The 19,281-nt window shown below is 36.3% G+C and overlaps 1 protein-coding gene across 2 annotated transcripts in view; it reads right to left on the bottom strand.

The window, feature by feature from the left end:
- Nucleotides 1-19,281, bottom strand: part of ARHGAP42 (Rho GTPase activating protein 42) — a 301,658-nt gene that overhangs the window by 208,069 nt on the left and 74,308 nt on the right. For both annotated transcript variants that reach the window (XM_037841198.1, XM_037841199.1), the window contains exon 3: nt 9,647-9,708. In XM_037841198.1, coding sequence (XP_037697126.1) covers nt 9,647-9,708 — 62 coding nt within the window. The remainder of the gene's footprint in view (nt 1-9,646; nt 9,709-19,281) is intronic.

The raw sequence follows: 19,281 nt of genomic DNA, 5'->3' as shown, positions 1-19,281 counted from the left end.
CACAAAAACCTCAACACCCAAAGATTCATACAATTCAGCAAACTGAAAAGGGAATCTTCAATACAGCTTATATCTTAACAGCACAAAATCAAAAGAATGTGAAAGTACTATATTCAGAATATCCTATCAAAATTGATTGCTTTTTAAATGGTACTATCTGTTGGCAAAGTTCTCTTTAAGTCCTTCCCTATAGTCACTGTCAATCTTAAAATAATAAAAGGGGTCTTGGGAAACAGACAAGTATAAAGATTGAGTGTCTATTTTTCACATATCCACATTTATAAATCTTTAAATCTAACAATCTGATACATGCCCATAAAAGACAAGCTGTGAAAAGATGTCAATCATCAGAAAAAAAACTTCATGTACAAATGTTAATGAAACTGGTATACCAAAATGTAAATATATTTTAAAATTAGTGCCAACTCAGTTCCCAGTGTTAACTGACAGCTAAAACAGCAGAGCTCCTAATAGCAAATAAACCTTAATTTTATTAAGGAAAGTACAACATTTTTTCCAAATATTCTCTGCAAGAGCTAATAAGGAGTACCATCATCATGTCTATTTTATCTCTTTTATTCCCTTTTCATATACTCTGGGGTAGAAGTGTTAGCAAGCAGTAAAATGGCCAAATGGCAGCCTGCCAACATCAGCTTCACTATCTGACCACTGTACTGTTTCTATTCTGAGATAATTTCACAATTTTGACAGCTGTTAAGTCTTTTCCTTCTCCTAAGCCTTTTTCATTTACAGATGCAAAAGACATAATTCTCAAATGTGAATACTTTGAAGCTTTTTCTGATATTCTAGCTATTATTCTATTCAGGTCCTTCTAACTAAATTAATGAATTTTACTCAAAGAAAGTTAATTTCTCCATTAGACTTAACCATAATAAATTAATTCAAACTGAGGAACGATAACTACAAAGACAGTACAACTTTTAATGACCACCTTTGCTTTTCTGAAAAGGAATTATGTGCTAATAATAAACACTACACCAAATTTTGATTGAGGCAGTTTACAAAGTACCTACTTTATACAAGATAAAAAAGAACCTAAAAAAGTTCAGGCCTCTCTCTCAAGGTAATGAAAATTTAAATAAAAAGGGAAGAGACAAGGATATATGGGAACACTGCCTTGAATCCTCACCCTACCACTTAGAAGTGGTATCTAACATATTGAGCAACTCATTTAAAACCTGATCTCAGTTTTGGACTGTTGTGAGGATAAGTATGTACTTTGGAAACAAAAACACCAATGAGTGCTATGAATATTAATGATAAAAACAAAAAGCCATTATTTTTGCAGTCATGATGGACTGTGTGTGATCTACCACTTCTCAAGCTTTAGTAGTTCATCAGATAATTGGAAATCAGGAGAACAGAAGCCTCTAAATTCAATATATGTGAAAATCAGAACTTCATAAATAGAGGAACACAAAGATGTATTATTTACTTTTTTTAAAAATTTATGGTGAATTCATTGTATAAAAATGCTGGTTTGCAGGCTAACATACCTAAAATTTATTTCCAATAAAAGTTAACCTAAGACACTAGATATATAATCCATACTCATACATATGGAATGTTGGCATATTGCACTTCATTTATAAGAGATAATAAAAGAAACTGGATTACTTCACAGATAATTGGATTTAAACATATAGCAACATCAATGCCAGAAACTTATAGATTAATAAATATCACCTAATGATGGTATATCTGCAATGTAAAAATTTATCGCAAAAGATTAAAGGAAAATCTTTCATCAAAAGAAATGGGGAATGCAATTTCCTCAACATTTAAAATATTCTCCTATTTCATGAATTTTTGGTTCAAAGAGGGAGGAAAAGACTTAATTAAATAAGGACGTCAGTCTTCTAGAACATTTTTAGCGCTCACATGCCAAAAATTTCATGTGGGAAATGTCAATGAATAATAACACACAGATTGATGGATTAAGTTTTTGTTGTTTAAATATGATGCAAAAAGTGTATAACAAAATGTGATAGGGCCTATTCAAATTTGCAAGAGTCTGTAAATTGGGCTAAGATAATTTCAAAACTGGTAACGTCTGGGTTCTCCTTTATTTTTAAAAAACAGTAAAATAATATATATAAAGCACTTCACGCAGCACCTCACATACTGTGCTAACAATATATATTAAGCTACTGTTATTGAGAAGTTATTTAAAACAGAGGATTGTAACATGAACTATGTGAAGGGTCTGGATCCCAACAGCCCAAGTTCAAAGTCTGAAATATCACTCAATAGCTAGTTATGTGCCCCTAAGTTACTTGAACTTTCAATGCTTCTGTTTCCTCTTCTTTAGAACAAGTTTATTAACAGCATATACTGCAAAGGGTTGCTGTGATGATTAAATTTAATTAAAATACACAAAGCAATTATAGCATTATCTGGCACCTAGGAAACATTGTCAGCTATTATCATCTTAGTGCTGCCCCCAAAAAATATAATGCAACTCATATGTTTTTTGAAGTTTCTAGTAGCCACAATAAAAAAGTAAAAAAAAATCAAGTGAAATTAATTTTAATAGTAATAGTTTTAATATATCCCAATCATTGTCCTTTCTACAGATAGTCCATATAAAAAATATTAATGAGAGATTTTACCATCTTTTTCCACTACTAAGTCTACAAAATCCAGTGTGCATTTTATACTTTGAGCACATCTCATTTCAGACCAGCTGCATTTCAGGTGCTCAATGGCCACATGAATTGGGCAACACAGATCTAGTCTTTAAATCTCTTGAACGTCACATATTAGCTCAAACCTTATAACTATGACCAAACAATGTATGTTTCTGATACTTTTTTCTTTCTTTCTTTTACAAAGATCTAAACCTATTCTGATTTTGCCCCATATTATCACTTACGTAGGACTGCTTATGTTTAAAAAAAAAAAAAGTGAAATAAGAAAATAAATTAGAGGCTTTAGTGCTTATGAAAAAAGGAAGTACTGTTGCAATTTTAATTAGTTATAAATTTCACCTCCCAGCCCCCCACTCTTTTTTGTTCCAGAGAAATATCCAGACCCCTAACCCATGAAAGTAGTGAAAGTACTTTCACTACTGAGGAATAAAAAGACTAATTTGGGTACTGAACTGAAAGAATATCAACCCTGGGATATCTAAAGCAAAATGTGTAAACTTACACAGGTCAAATTTGAATGTGAACATTGTGGGTGATGATGGTTAAAACAACAACAAAAAGATGTTTCTCAGATTAATTAGAAAAACACTAATATAAGAAATAAATTCACTGTATAAATTCTCCAAGACAAACATTAGCTAAAATACTCCAGAGCTGAAGTTTCCTCAATGGATGACTAACATATAGCAAAGAAAAAAAAGTATCTACATTGCTATACCAAAAAAAGAAAAAATTGTCAAGGGAAGGGACTCAGAATACAGAAAAAATGAAGGGTCCAGGGAACAGATGATGGGCAAGCAGTAAAAAATAGAACAGAAGATCTGGACTCTATTCTGAGGGATGCCCCAGCCATTGAGTCCATATCCTATAATATTCTATTTATCCTGGTTTCAAACCTCTATGATATCCAAGTAAATAAATAAAACTCTGAACAGTCCAAGTGACCGTCTCTTGGTCCTCTACTGATCTAAGTCTTCACTGCTGATTCTACCTCATCTGACCATGCTCTGAACACAAACCACCTCAGAGTTCAATCCCCCCTACTTATTCTCTTCTCTCTCTACACTCACAGACTGGGTGATCTCATCCATTCCCATAGTTTTAAATAGCGTCTAAATATGTATCTCTAACCGAAGTGCTCTCCTGAACTCCAGACTCATATATCCAACTGCAACCTAGACAAAGTTATCTAGATATTCAATAAGTGCCTAAAACTTAATAGATCCAAAATGTAACTCTATTTCTTTTCTCATCTCCTTCATTTCAATAAACGGCAATTTCATCTACAGTTACATTACAGGGTTTTTTCTGTACTTATTACCATCAAATATAGTAATCTGTTTTATGTCTGTCTCTCCCAGTTGAATGTAAGCTCCACAAGAGCAGGGTATTTTTGCCATACTATATAAGGACTAAAGGCTGTGATGGAAAGGGCAGACTTTCCAAGAAGATATTTGGGGTGATGCCTGAATGCCAAAATGGAGCTAATCATGAAAGGTTAAGAGTCAGAATGTTCAAGGTATAGAGCAAACAACAAAAGCAAAGGGTTGAGTCCAGAAGAAGCTCACAGAAACATATGAGGAGACAAAGAAAACAAGCTTGTGGGGCTGGAGAAAGGGAATAAGAGGGAAAGTATTAGGAAAGGAAGGAAGGGGAAGGAGACGGGTGGGGGTGGGAGGATAGTGCAAGGGATTCAAGAAGAGGGAATGTCATGAGGGAAGACCTGTAAGCAAAGTATCAAATTCAGTACAGGCTGGAGTGGAGTCTCTGTGGAGCCTTCAACACAAACAGCAATGAAGAGATTACCAACACCTCTTTCAGAAGGCCACAACGAAACATTTCATACTTCCCTAGGGGATTCTCTTACTGTGCTAGTATTTATTCAAATTAATTTCAAATGACCTAGGCTAAACTTCTTTACTGTTATGGCAACATCTGCCCAACCAACCTGTCAGCCATGACCTGAATTCAGGAGAAGAAAGGGTTTCTGTGGTTGCAGAGAAACTCAATGCACAGCCATAGAGTTCATGTGGCTTAGAAGCACCTCCAGATACTCTGTATTGGGGCAATCTCAGAATCTTTTCACCAGGGTACCATATCTATGACACTTTCTAATCAAAATCATTTCTGTAAGTGCTGCATTCTATGGGACAAATTCTCACTTTTGACATACTCAAAAAAAAAAAAAAAAAAAAAAAAAGGCTATGTCAATAATTAGCAACAGATCCTAACTTTTTAAGTAATAATTGCTTTATTAAGCTCAGTACAAAGGGGTATTAAGGGCTATTAAATCATTTCTTTTATTTTGTGTCATTAAAAGGTCAGCATCTTCATCTTCTTCACCAAAAGGGGGATGTGAAAGGAAATGAAATAAGCTTCAGTGGCAGAGAGATTCCAAAAGGAGCCGAGAGGTCACTCTGGTGGGCACTCTTATGCACACTTTAGACAACCCTTTTTAGGTTCTAAAGAATTGAGGTAGCTGGTGGTGGATACCTGAAACTATCAAACTACAACCCAGAACCCATGAATCTCGAAGACAGTTGTATAAAAATGTAGCTTATGAGGGGTGACAATGGGATTGGGAAAGCCATAAGGACCACACTCCACTTTGTCTAGTTTATGGATGGATGAGTAGAAAAACAGGGGAAGGAAACAAACAGATAAAGGTACACAGTGTTCTTTTTTACTTCAATTGCTCTTGTTCACTCTAATTATTATTCTTGTTATTTTTGTGTGTGCGCTAATGAAGGTGTCAGGGATTGATTTGGGTGATGAATGTACGTACCACTATGTAATGGTACTGTAAACAATTGAAAGTACGATTTGTTTTGTATGACTGCGTGGTATGTGAATATATCTCAATAAAATGAAGATTAAAAAAAAAAGACATTGCCTTAACTAAAAAAAAAAAAAAAAAAAAAAAAGGTCAGCATCTTAACACCTGCTATCATGGAAGATGGTTTTTCTAATGAGAAAGATGAGAGAGGATAAACCATATCCTCAAAACTTTCTGAAATGAATTTTTCATCACTTTCTCTGAGTCACTTTATTATTACTTAACACTATGCATTTTTGCTTGGCTTTAGTAAAAAATAATAAACATAATAAAAGAAAGCTAGTAAGGAGCTAAGAGGAAGTTCCATTTCTAAAATCAATGTTGCTTTGGACTCCTTTTCTGTAAATAGTCATTTGATTATCAAGGTGATGAATTTTCATCTTACTAAGTAATGCAAATACTTGGTAACAAAAGAGATGTTTTTAATTGGTAACTGGTAAGTGCCTCTTTCATCTTGATAAGATTTCATTTTTGTTTAGGCACTGGTCAAACTCAATTAATATATAATAATCATGATTTACAACTGAAAAAAAAGGAGGATTAAATAACTTTATAATAATTACAGAATTCCTTTACACTTTCCTAGAACACTTACAATATTCTAGTTCCTAAATAAAGTACTATTAAATACAATTTCTTTGGCACATCTTTGCACAAAATCGGCTACCAGATACACTTTCATTCAGTTGTAATAACATCATATGAAAGTGTTGCTTAATCACTCCAAAGTTTAGATGTGAATGTTCGTTTATTTTGTACATAATCTTTATGGAAATATAATCCATGAGGCCTTTATCTATAGAAAGGCTTTTTTATTACTATTATTTTGCACCTTCATTATTTCAGATCCTCTCTGAAAAAAGCAGATAAAGCGATCAAACCCCACAGGATGACGTCACTCATGAAAGAATTTCTTCCTTACCCCAAAATTAGAAACAAGGCAAAGGCAGAATAGGTATCTTGAAAACACTACTAGACGATGGTCTAATCTTCATCTCCATTGCTTATAAGGCACTCTACCACATTCCTCAGGCATTTCTTCTCCTTGATCTCTGTCCTCTCCTGTCATCATACTGGATGATCTCAAGACTCATAACCCATCTCAATTCAGCCTCCATATTTACTGAGGCTCATCTCTTAGCTCAGCCACCTCTCAAGCTCATCACTATCTGGACCAGCTCTACTGCCAAGCCCCTTACATTTCAATTCCAACTCCTGGTCACAAATTCCCTGCCTTCTCTCTGACTCCCCTTTGTTGCCAATGAACGCTCAATGTATCTAAGTCATGCTCACCCTCTCTGCTCTCCAAGAGCAAATAATTGAACCTCAATATTCACAATACACAGCCAAGACCCATTCTCATATCATACAAATCCCATTACTCCCTTTAGTCTAATACCATCTCTTCCCTGCAGCCATCAAGTTGAATCTGACCTCCCAACTGTACTTACTGCTCCCAGTCCTGGGGTCTGAGTATGAAAAAAATGGTAACTAGTCTGTCCTTGACGTATTTATGATTTCTAATTTCAACTGGGTCTTCATCAGTGGCCAGCAGTCCCTTTACTCATTTTTTGTATACCATATTCCATTCCCACACTCTCCTCTTAAGCAGATGATCACTCCTTCCCAATGATATTCTCTTAGACAAGCCACCAATTTACTGTCCTAAATTTCCACTAAGTTTTCCCCAATCCTCTCTTCCTTTACTCCAAGCTCAGAGGAAAATGTGTCTACCCACATTCTAGGTTCCATCAAACCTACTCAAGGAACTCAATCGAAAAGGTATTCCATTTCTCCTTTACATTTTCAGTGTCTTTTATTTTGCTGATTTTCCCCCTGGTGCCTACCGGTCTCCTCAGGGCTCTGAGAACATTCCCCCAGATCTATTTTCTCCCACAAGCTACAATACACTTTCTAGCATTCTTTAAACTAACACACATTTCCTAAAATTATAACCCATGACATTATTTATCACTCTCTTTAGGACTGGAATCATAGCCTTGCTGACCTCAGAACCCTATAACCCCCTGTTCCCATGCCACTTCTAACTACTGATTTTCACATCTCTCTAATCGCTCTTTCCAGGTCCCCTCATCAGCAACTCTTCTGGGTATATACTACTCATGTCCCTGCCTGGAATTTGCCTTCTAGTATGTAGCTCACAAAGCTGGATTGAGTCTTGTGTCAAGTGCTTTGTGCCGGTTTGTATACATTATGACCTCCAGGAAAAGCCATATTCTTTAATCCAATCTTGTGGGATATTTGGGATTAGGTTGTTTCCATGACGATGTGACCCACCCAACTGTGAGTGACACCTTTGAATGTTTCCATGAAGGTGTGGCCCTGCCCATTCAGCGTGGGCCTTGATTACGTCACTGGAGTCTTATAAAGGGGCTCACAAACAGAAGGACTTCAGTGCAGCTAAGAGTGACATTTTGAAGAGCAGCTGCAGCTAAGAGAGGACAAAATGCCCCAAGAGCAACACTTTGGAGACCACCATTTTGAAACACAACCTGGAAGCAAGCAGATGCCAGCCTCATGCCTTCCCAGCTAACAGAGGTTTTCTGGATGCCAATGGCCTTTTGTGAAGGTACCTTTTGTTGACGCCTTTCCTTGGACACTTTATGGCCTTAAGACTGTAATTTTGTAAACAAATAAACCAAACCCCCTTTATAAAAGTCCATCTATTTCTGGTGTTTTGCAAAAGGGCAGCATTAGCAAACGGAAACAGTACTTAAAAGTGTCCCACTTAGCCTTTAGAATTCAGATCAAATGTTACTACCACAGAAAAACCTCTGTTAGTCTCCTATGCAGGGTACATACTTCCAGTATTGATCACATAGTATGCCTGTCTCTCCGATTCACCTACCTACACAGTTGGTGCCTGATATCTCATAATAGAATAGGGTCTTCCCTAACTCCAAACATTTTCTCCACACTCTATCTCATACTGCTAGATTAATCCTCGTGAATTCCACATTCATGCCCTCACCCTTCGATAACATTTGGCAGCCCTTCCATTGCCTACAGCAAACTCTAAAACTTCTTGGTCTGGCCTTAAAAACCAATATAGCTCCAAAGATTCATTTAACCTTCTAATCCCTTCTAAGAACCAACAAAATACTTCATCTGTCTCATTCCCCATGCTGTACTTTCACCTTGAGGTAGCTGTTCAGTCTTATTTATTTTCCACATCCTAGTTTGCGACCCTTTCCTAACTCAGATTATGGCCACCTTGAAGATGCCCATCTCAAAATGCTTTCCCTTATCAGTTTAGCAACAGGACTCCAAACTCATGGTGAACTTATACAGCACTTAAGCTGCACCTCAGTATGACAGCTATTCATGTGTGTATACAATCTCCCAAGTGGATGGTGAAGCAAGTGGTGTCACAATGGTGTTTTTAAACAAGTCTGTAACCCTCACTGTAACTGACAATCACCATCCTTATCACCATCAAGACGGTGCCATGTGTTGCTCCAAATGTTTTACAACAATCCTGTGGGGTACACACTCCCGTTATCCCCCATTACAGAAAAGAAAACAGGTCACAGAGAGGGGCCATCACAGGAATTTGAACCAAGAAGGTACAAATTTCTACAATGGAATGGATAAATGTATTCCCAATAACTGTGCTGATATTTCTGTGTAAGTTAATCCATCCAACTAAAATGCTTTCTCTATTCTTGTCAGCTTAGCAAAATCCTCCCAGTCTTTAAGACACAACTCAAATGTCACATTTCTAAGAAATTCTCCTGCTAATACAAGGGCAGTCAGTTGTTCTCTCTATGAATTATCTTTCACACATGAAACAGGTATTTATTATAACATTCAGGTTACTTAGATGTTATACAACTAGAATGAGATCCTTAATGGTGGTCTTGTTCAATATTTTTAAGTTTCAGAAAAATGCCTGGCAAGGAAAATGAATGTAATTTACATATGCAGAACAAATTAAATAAATGGAAGTCTATCTAATTAGCAATATTTGACAATCATACAAATCTTTTCTGTAGCATTTAGCACATCTATCAAACCATTAAGTTCTCATATGGCTAAGTCTAACTCAGAAAGTCTATTCTTTCTTTTTATATGACTAAACAAAACAATATTCCTAAGAAGTAGACAACATACTTACCAGTCTTCTCCTTTCTTCCTCTACTGCAATGAGTAGTCTTGCAAATTCTTTTAGTGACTGAGCTATTAGGGACAAAAATTTAAAAAAAAATTAATAAGATTATTCTCTTTTGCATTGCTAATATCTAAACACACAGGAACAAACATTACAATTAAGCTAGTTACATTAATTTGTACATATCACATACCATGGTTTCATGTTTCTATAACCATAAAACAGTATATATAACAGGATCCCAATGATTAACAGCTATATGAAAGAGATGTATGTTTGTCTGAATACTGCAAATTGAAGTTTAGCAGGTATCAAGTACAACATTTTTTCTTCCAAAGATATTAGGGGCGATATCATTTGTATATTTATTATATAAAACTTACATATGTTAACAAACAAAAACATAACACTGGAATCACTTTGCAGCAGTGCCCTACAAATAATGGAAAAAAAAATTTAATCTATAAAAAAGAAGTAAATTCAATACTAATGAGATATATTTAGTTGTGGCTAGGATAATGCTAGATCTCCCACTTCACTTCTAGAAGCTCAAGGTATTAGACACTTGAAAACAGATTCCATATGGGGGCCCAGAACAGAATCTACGTTTAAACAAGAGCTCCATGTGATTCACATGTGCACTCAAGTTGAGAAGCACTGCTTTAGAAAATCGATCTGTACCTATTTTGGAGTGGCTTTAGTAAAAATTAGATAGGGAAAGTCATCTAAATTAGAATGCAAGAAGAATCAAGTATTAAGAAACAATGGGAAAGAAATAAAAAAATAAGTAAATAAATAGAAAGGGAATTACAGTAGCATATTCTATTAAAAATGCATGGCTCCCAATGGTTACTGCGGAAAATTAATTGATCACATCGATATCTGTACCAAATATGTAACATGAATTAATATGAAGCTGGAATATCTGGATTACAAAAAGGACAAAACAAATACAGTTACAGCAGAATTTATTTTTAAGCTTGGATTCTTCTTTCTATGTCCTTATTCTTTAGGCTCCACGTATCTCCCTCTATCCATATGGATACTGTGATATCAGAGTTCTAATGAGTCCAGCATAAAGCCTGCAATAAAGGCAGGTAAGCAAGGAAAACAAAAATGAAGAGTTTCACCACTAGAACTTATAAGGAGAAAAAGAATGTTTTCTATTCGACAGTTTAAAATTTCAATCTAGGACTTTTCTCCCTCTTTCTAAAACTACAAGCATATGCTAACTAAGCTGGTATGAAATGCTATCCCTACGATTACTTCATATTGGATTTTATTCAGTTACCATAACAGAAATCAAAGGATTATCTGGAAGACTCAGGTAATTCTGATAAACACATTAATGGCCTTAAAATAGGCATAATGTTAAAAAAAAAAAAGTTTTGAAAAATAAGATTTGAATTTCTGCAAAAAATACATTGATCCCAGTTGACCAAGGACATTTATAAAATATAAGGAAGATTTTGAATAGAGTAATAGCATATTATATATTTTTTACTTTTTCTTTTAGTAAAGAAAGTACTCTATCATCACTGTGGCAGCTATCTCACTGCTACTTTAGATCCCTGCTGGGGAACTTGAAGAAAAGGTTAACAGAACTTTGGATGATGGAAGGCAATGCCAACACCTGCTAAGAAGCCAGGAGGCAAGTCAGTTTGGGGGAGTAGGAATTGGAGGCAGCAGATACTCCTGAAGGCAAAGATGCAAGAGGAGATAAAAACTGGAAAGACTAGTTGAAAGTCTACAGAAGAAGTTTTAGCCCTAGATCTCTAACTCAATGCTTCTCAACCTCATGGCACATAGAATATGGTATTTGTTCCATACACTGGGAAACAGAGACAAGACTGCTCTTGTCCGTCTACCCCAGACCTGGCAGCTTCAGTTTTCTAATGATAAGGGAAAGATTATTCTGGGCATGCCAGCATCATGGACAGAATGACAGTACCTACGGACAAGACAAGTAGAGTAAAGACACTGCTAAAAGGGACCATCTAGATGAACCCCAGAGAAGTCTTCCTGGAGATGAATTCCGTCTGTGTCCCAGCCAAGGTCCCCTGCTCTATGGCAAGATAAATCTACTCGCAACAGAATCCTAACTGTGCAAGGGTTACCCCAGTGGTGCTGTCCTTGACAGCACTGCTGACGTGCAGAAGACTCCCAGGGAGACAGACTTCTGTGTGCCTCAGGGATGCTTCCCATAGCTGACCATCAAGCTGAACAGGGTCTTCCGAGTCAGATAAACAAGGCTTCTAAATTTGGCTTATTATGTGTTAGACGTCAGGCAAATTACTTAAGTGTTTCTGATTTTCAACTTCCCCATTTACAAAATGGGAATAATATTATCTACGTCAGAGAATGTTGTAAGGAATGAGAGAGACAATCTATGCAAAGCACACAGCCCCAAACCAGTTAGAAAATGATAAATGCCATCATTATTACCCTAGTTTAAAAAAAAAGGTAAGGAATCTCAGGCTATCTTTTTGCTGTTATACCTCTTTGTCCAAAAAATAATGATACTGTTTTCTACCTTTTCTTGAATGATTTTCTAGTTTGTTTCCCATATAAACACTATTTATAGACTCGGTAAGATAACAGTTGATGCTATAATAGGAATGTCTGAAAAGAAAAATTTTAACAGGCAAAAAAGCAACTGTATGTCTGATTCCTCACAACAAAAACTACTCTCCCTCTGGAAATTTTCTGTGATTGGCCCCAGTTTGACTATAAACTTTGTTCTCTCTTTTTCTTGATTGATTTTTTCATGGAAATGGCTTCAAGAAACTAAGATTGTTTTCTGTGAATGTTATAGGCTCAGTTCTGTACACGTACACATTTCTCAGGCTAGATGAAGGTATTCATATTCGTCATTAGTTCTGTGAGAAAATGAACAACCAGGAACACTCAAAATGTTCATTTCGTGAGTTAGTGACAACATCCTTGTGGGTTTAAAACTTTTATGGACCCCAGAAGAGCCAGGATCTTTTAATCCTATCTTTTTGGGTGGAATCTTTTGATTATTTCCATGAAGGTGTGACTCACCCAACTGTGGATGATACCTTTGATTAAATTATTCCATGGAGGTGTGGAACTGCCCATTCAGGATGGGTCTTGATTATTCACTGGAGTATTTAAGAGAGCTCAAGAGCCAACACAGATGCTGACACTTGGTAGATGCAGAGAGAAGGATGTTTGGAGATGCTAAGCTAAGAGATGAAGCCCAGAGTTTGCCCCAGAGAAGCCGAGAGAGGACTCCCAGATGCTTAGAGAGAAACACCCCAGGAGAATTAAGCAGACAGCTGAGAGAAACTAAGAGAGACAGAAGGCCAGAGACATTTTGGAGAAAATCATTTTGAAACACAACTTGGAGCAGAGGACCAGCAGACAGCAGCCAGGTGCCTTCCCAGCTAACAGAGGTGTCCTGGACACCACTGGCCTTTCTTCAGTGAAGGTATCATCTTGTTGATGCCTTAGTTTGTATGCTTTTATGGCCTTAGAAATGTAAATTTGAAACCTAATAAATCCCTTTTATAAAAGCCAATTCATTTCTGTATTTTGCATAACAGCAGCTTCAGTAAACCAGTACAATCCTATTTACTTTATTTATAATTCCATATCTGGAGTATTTCTCCTAAATCCTCGTATTTATAATGATGTCAAAGTACTACATGGTTAGTTTCTAGGCATCATACAGAAAGATAAGAGGAACTGACAACCCTATAAAGCAGTTCTAAAATAATTCAAGGTGAAGTTATGTTAATTGGGTTTTAGGAGAAAGGGCACATAAGAAAAGCCAGTCACTTCCCTGCCTTCCCCATATTCAAAGTCCAAGAGGTACCTCTTGACACAAGCCAGGCAGATCTAAACTGCCTAGTGTACTCCAGGAGCCCCCTTGAGATCAGAGGCCAGGTCTAGAATTTCTAGTCCATGGGAGCCACAAATGCCTTTAATGACCTTCAAAGCAGCAGGGAGTCTATTTTTACAATAGACTCTGGGCACAAAACTTATAAAAAATGATTCCCACAGGACCCATCACAGTGCCTTCTACAGAAAAGGTACTCAAAACATGCTCATTTTCTGTGAATTCTTGAGCCATTTATTCTAAGACTTAAGCAACATCTGAAGGTTTTTTTTTTTTATTTCACGCAAATTCCTAATACCCAAATAACTTTTCTTTAATAAGCAATTATTTTTGATGATTTCCTATTTCATTTATTTATCAGTATTAACGTTTACGTAAATAACAACCATTTTATTATCTGATTTTGGGGGTCCAGGCCAACATCTAATAAAATGACCGCTACTGCAATTACAGATGTTGGTCATACCTAAATTTTTTACAGGAGTTTGATTTAGCGAGAGCAAAATTCCAAAAACAATACTTAATACACAGTGTGTTTTCATTAGATGATTAAGTGAACCAATGTGTTTAACAATATATTCCCATAGTCTATTTGCTCTACAAGGAGAAAAATACTGAATTCTAGGATACATAAAACATTATGAAAAGGATACGCCAGATACTTTGGAAAATTCTATTAGCCATCTCAATTCTTGCCACCTGCAGGAAGACTTTCCTGGCTGTGCTCACCAATAATAGCATCTCCCCTTCCTGTCCATCTGCAGTATAAGATACTGGAGAGCAATCAAAATATAGTTTGATATAAATTTTAATGTTCCAACAAATTGTAAGTTCCTAAGGTCAAGAATAAAAGTATAGATTTCCTTTTTATGTTCACAAGATAGTGTTGGGAAAAAGCTTCTGAAACAAAAGAAACTCTGTTATTCAGGTCCTAAGAGTAAAAAATTCACAAAGACAACAACTGAATTATAACTGGACAGTACAAAAATAGAGTGTCTGCTATATTTACCAATATCATAAATTCTAAAATATTTCTGAACTGTCTAAAATATCTATTTCCTAACCTAATTTTTTCTGCAGGCTTAAATGCATCCCATTATATTTGTGGAAAACCTGTTTAGTGGCTGGAAGTAAAAATGAGAGAGAATAAAGAAAAATAAGTCCCTGTTCATTGTTAACATAACCTCACGACCTTCAGTACTAGGAATTAAACCACTAAATGTGCCAACAATTGATCAGCTTGCATTTTACATAGAACAAAAATGAGAACTGACTAACCAAGTCAAGTCTCCCTTACATCCAGCCAACATTTGATACATACTAAGAAAATGATGTGCTAAATATTGCTCCCAGAAATCCCTCCTCAAACCTAAATAGCTTAAATATACACCCAAACAAAAGTACACACCAGAAATTCAGTTACATACTCAATTATGTGAACAGAATATGATACCACTTTTTTAGGGTAAACAAATCACTTAAGATTTTCAGATATCCCCAGTGAGTGACGGAGAACTGGAGAACTGGAGAACTGGGTTGGCAGTAAGGATTTAGATTTTGTTAAACAGCAAGGAAAATATGAAAATCTGTAAAAGTCTACAAAAGTCAAACTGAACCAATGCAATCACATTTCATAAATCCAAATGATTTCCTAACAATCACCTTTCTTTTCTGTTTGGATGTGAGATGTGTCAAGCCCTTTCTTAGTATTCCTCATAAAGGGCAGGAGACAGGCAGTGAAACAACAATTAACTTAAGATACAGGTCAGAGCAGGTGAATCGGTCATATCCTTCTAGATATGGCCACATCCAGAAAAATAAGAGTAAGATCAAGGTGCACAGCCAAGTAAGAGCAAGATGCCCAGCATTACACTGCAAAAACATTCAATGCTCTAAAGTTTTAATTCTTTGAATACTTAAGAGATCAAAGGTAGCATAATGACTGAATTATCCAACAGAAAATTTTTATTCAGGAACAATTTAACCCATAAACAAATCATGGAGCAAAATCAGCTTGTGGTATGCCTTAACATTAAATACCATGTCAGCAAAACAGGTCAAGTGATAGTGAAAATACACCAACCTTCTTACCATTTATTTTGTGCCTTTGGTAACAATTAAGACTCTCACTGATGGAATGTCTTTCTTCTTTCTCTCTGAAACACTGGTGTTATTGACAGCCCAAAACTCTTATCATTTTCTGGGAATCACAAATCAAGTAATATTTTTTCATTCCATTTAAAATCTTCAAGCTCCACAAATGCTTAGTTGTAAAACCAATAAATTGCTTCCTAAACCATCAGAGGGCAAAAAAAAATCAGGAGGCCCACTGATGAATGCAGGCAGGTCACTGTAAATACACCATAATACTCAGAGGTGCTCATCTTTCTTCTGATACTTCACAGCCCCTTGGAATCCAAGGTCCTATAGCCAATACACAGGAAAACTTGCTTATCTTTGAGGTAACTGAACATGATTCTCCAGAATGCCCCCCTCGTCAGCTTTTTTTTTTTTTATTTCCATACATAAATCAAATAGTCAATATATCTATGGCCAACTGATTTAACCAGGATACCAAATCCATTCAGTGGAAAAAGAACAGTATCTTCAAAATAGTGCTAGGAAATCCACACGGAAAAGAATGAAATTGGACCTCATACCATATATAAAAATTTACTCAAAATGGACCAATGACCTAAATGTAAGAGCTAAAACCATAAAACTCTCAGAAGAAAAATAAGGGAAAACTTCAGGATCTTTAATTGGGCAATGGGTTCTCAAACATGACACTAAAAGCACAGGCAACAAATGAAAAAAATGGATAAAGGGTACTTCATCAAAATTTAAAACGTTTGTGCATCAAAAGACATTATCAAGAGAAGAAAAAGACAACCCACAAAATGGGAGAAAACATTCACAAATCTGATAAGGATCTAACCCAGACTATATAAAGAACATCAACACAACAATAAAAAGATTTTAAAAAACCAATTAAAACTCGGCAAAGGACTTGAGTGGACACTTCTCCAAAGAAGATATAGAAATGACTAATAAGCACATGAATAGATGCTCAACATCACTAGCCATCAGGGAAATGCATATTAAAACCACAATGAGAAAATACTTCCTACCAAGTTGGATGTCCATTATTTAAAAAAAAAAAAAGAGGAAAATGAGTGTTGGCATGGATGACGCAGAGAAATAGGAAAATGGGAACCCTAGTACATTGTTGGTGGAAACGTGAAATGGTGCAGTCATTGCAGAAAAAAGTTCGGTGGGTCCACAGAAAGTTAAATATGGAATTACCATACGACTCAACATTTCCAATTCTAGGTACAGCCCAGAAGAACTGAAAAGAAGGACTCAAATAGATATTTGTATACCAATGTTCACAGCAGCATTACTCACCATAGGCAAAAGGTGGAAGCAATAGATCAATAAATGAATGTGTGGTATATTTATAAACAATGGAATATTATTTAGCGATAAAAAGGAATGAAGTTCTCATACATGCAACACAGATAAACCTCGAAGACATCTTGCTAAGTCAAATAAGCCAGGCACAAAAGGGAAAATATTGTATAAATCCACTTATGTGAAACATCTAGAATAAGCAAATTCCGAGACAGAAAGTCCATTACAGGTTACCGCGTGGAAGTAGGGCAGGAGGGGTTGGGGGTTATTGCTTAATGTGTACAAAGTTTCTGTTTGAGGTGATGAAAAACTTTTGGTAATAGATGGTGGTAACGGTAGCACAATATTGTGAATGTTACTAATATCAGTGAATTATGCACATGAAAGTGGTTAAAATGGGAAATTTTGTGTTGTATATGTTACAACAATAGAATTAAAAAAAAATTTTTTTTTAAAATACTTCAGGATATTTACTTGGAAAAGGCTCCTAAAAACCTACATTTAAATTTTTCTTCTGTATTCTACTAATGCATTCCAATGTAACATGTTTTCAGGTGAATTAGGTTTAGGCAAACATGACATATACCAAGTTGGAAGAGCTTCTTAGACATTACTTCAGCAATAAAAATATATTACCTTTTAAATTGCCAAACTACAAGATACAATGCTTGAGAATTCTGCTAGACATATATAAAAGCCCAATTTCATGAAAGGCCAACCTTTGGCAAATATACACACACAAATATTTAAAAATATGGCTTTTCAATTTCACACATTTCAAAACTTTGATTCCAAATGATTTTCCCCTAGACTTCGTCATACTATCTCATAACTTCAAATAAAGCTCACTTGAATTCTACAAGACTTTTTATGATGAGTTTTTTTATCAATGCATTAAGTATTCTTTTATATAACATACAGTCTTCAGGTCACATATTTTTTTTTTCCCAAGCATACACACTAGATAATCAAGGTCCAATGTTGCTTGGCTTTAGCTTTGTTTTGCTTTCTTTCAGTGGTGTTTGACCTGTTTCTCAAGGCCAAAACAACGCCCAATTCTGAAACCACCTCCCAAAGTGTAGAGCACTCAGATAATGAGCATCTCTACCAAGCGGCAGAGGGGTCACACATACTATGTGCTTTTTAATTACTGCACACTGATATGAGGTACCAAGTAGGTGTCATCTTCATTTCACAGGTGAGAAAAAGAGGATCAGTCGGCTTGAGTAGCTTGCCCCATGATCTCAACAGCTAATAAGCAGAGAAGCAGATATTTAATTCTGATTGTTTGATTCCAAAGTCTGTTCTCTTTCAGCTAACCATTACTGCCAAGGGGATGGAAAAAAGGTACCAGCCTACTACACTGCCACATTACAGGAGAGAAAGAACAGGCTTATCATTAAACAAACAGTCCGTGGCTGTTTGTGCTCAAAGGGTTACGAGGCGCCAAGTATCCTGCCTTAAAGTGAACAATCAGTAATCTGTTGCTGACAAACAACCACTAACCCCATGGACTCCCCCATCCTTACTGCCATGAGGAACTGACCTCCCAGCCCTCCTTCGCATTCAACGCGGACTGCAGCACCCCGTTCATACTCCTCTGCACTCAACCCCCCTGCTGCCATCCTACTGAAGCTGCAACATCCGCTTCCGCCCCCAGTATCTAGCTTTCCTTTTCCACAACCTCTTAACCTCCAATGACCTTCTCTCCACTGTATTCACACACCCATGAGGACACTAAAAGTTCACATTATCTAACCTCTTTGCTTTTGCTTTTTGGCAACCCTTTTATTCAACTCTAGCTTACTCCTAATCTTATTTCCCACAGTGGCTTTCTAAAAAGAATTTTCTCCTTTCTCAGGAAACCAGCCCCAGGTTTCTCCTCACTCTTACCAGATGCCAGGGCTGCCTGCCTTGATGAGAGAAGGTGGGGCCCTCTACTCAACACTGTCTTCATTTGTTCTCTTCATGTAGTTTCCTCTCAGAGAAAAGTGGCTTCTTCCTCTTCAAAGCCAACAACTCCCCATTAAGCTTCTAATCTCACCTTTTTCCATCTCTCCCTACAGCTTTATTTCACAGTCTCTTGTTGTCAATTATTTCCATCATCACTCTTCACCCTTCACTAGCTACTTCTTCTTCCCCTAGGTCTAGAACTTACTCCAGGGCTGTCCCTATCCTAATGAGGAAGGAGGAACAGGTAGAAGTAGGGATGGCGAAAGGAAATTTACTTAATACATGTGCCAACACTGTGACAGCTTTTTAATTACAGCAACCCTCATGAATTAATCACATATAAAACACCCAAATCTTCTATCACCAATTCTCCCCGTTTTTCAGATAAGTAAACTGAGGTATAGGGGTT

Source organism: Choloepus didactylus, chromosome 6 (genome assembly GCF_015220235.1).
Source record: "Choloepus didactylus isolate mChoDid1 chromosome 6, mChoDid1.pri, whole genome shotgun sequence".
NCBI lineage: Eukaryota > Metazoa > Chordata > Mammalia > Pilosa > Megalonychidae > Choloepus > Choloepus didactylus.
Note: the sequence above shows the minus strand (reverse complement) of the source record. Positions and strands in the feature narration are given on the sequence as shown.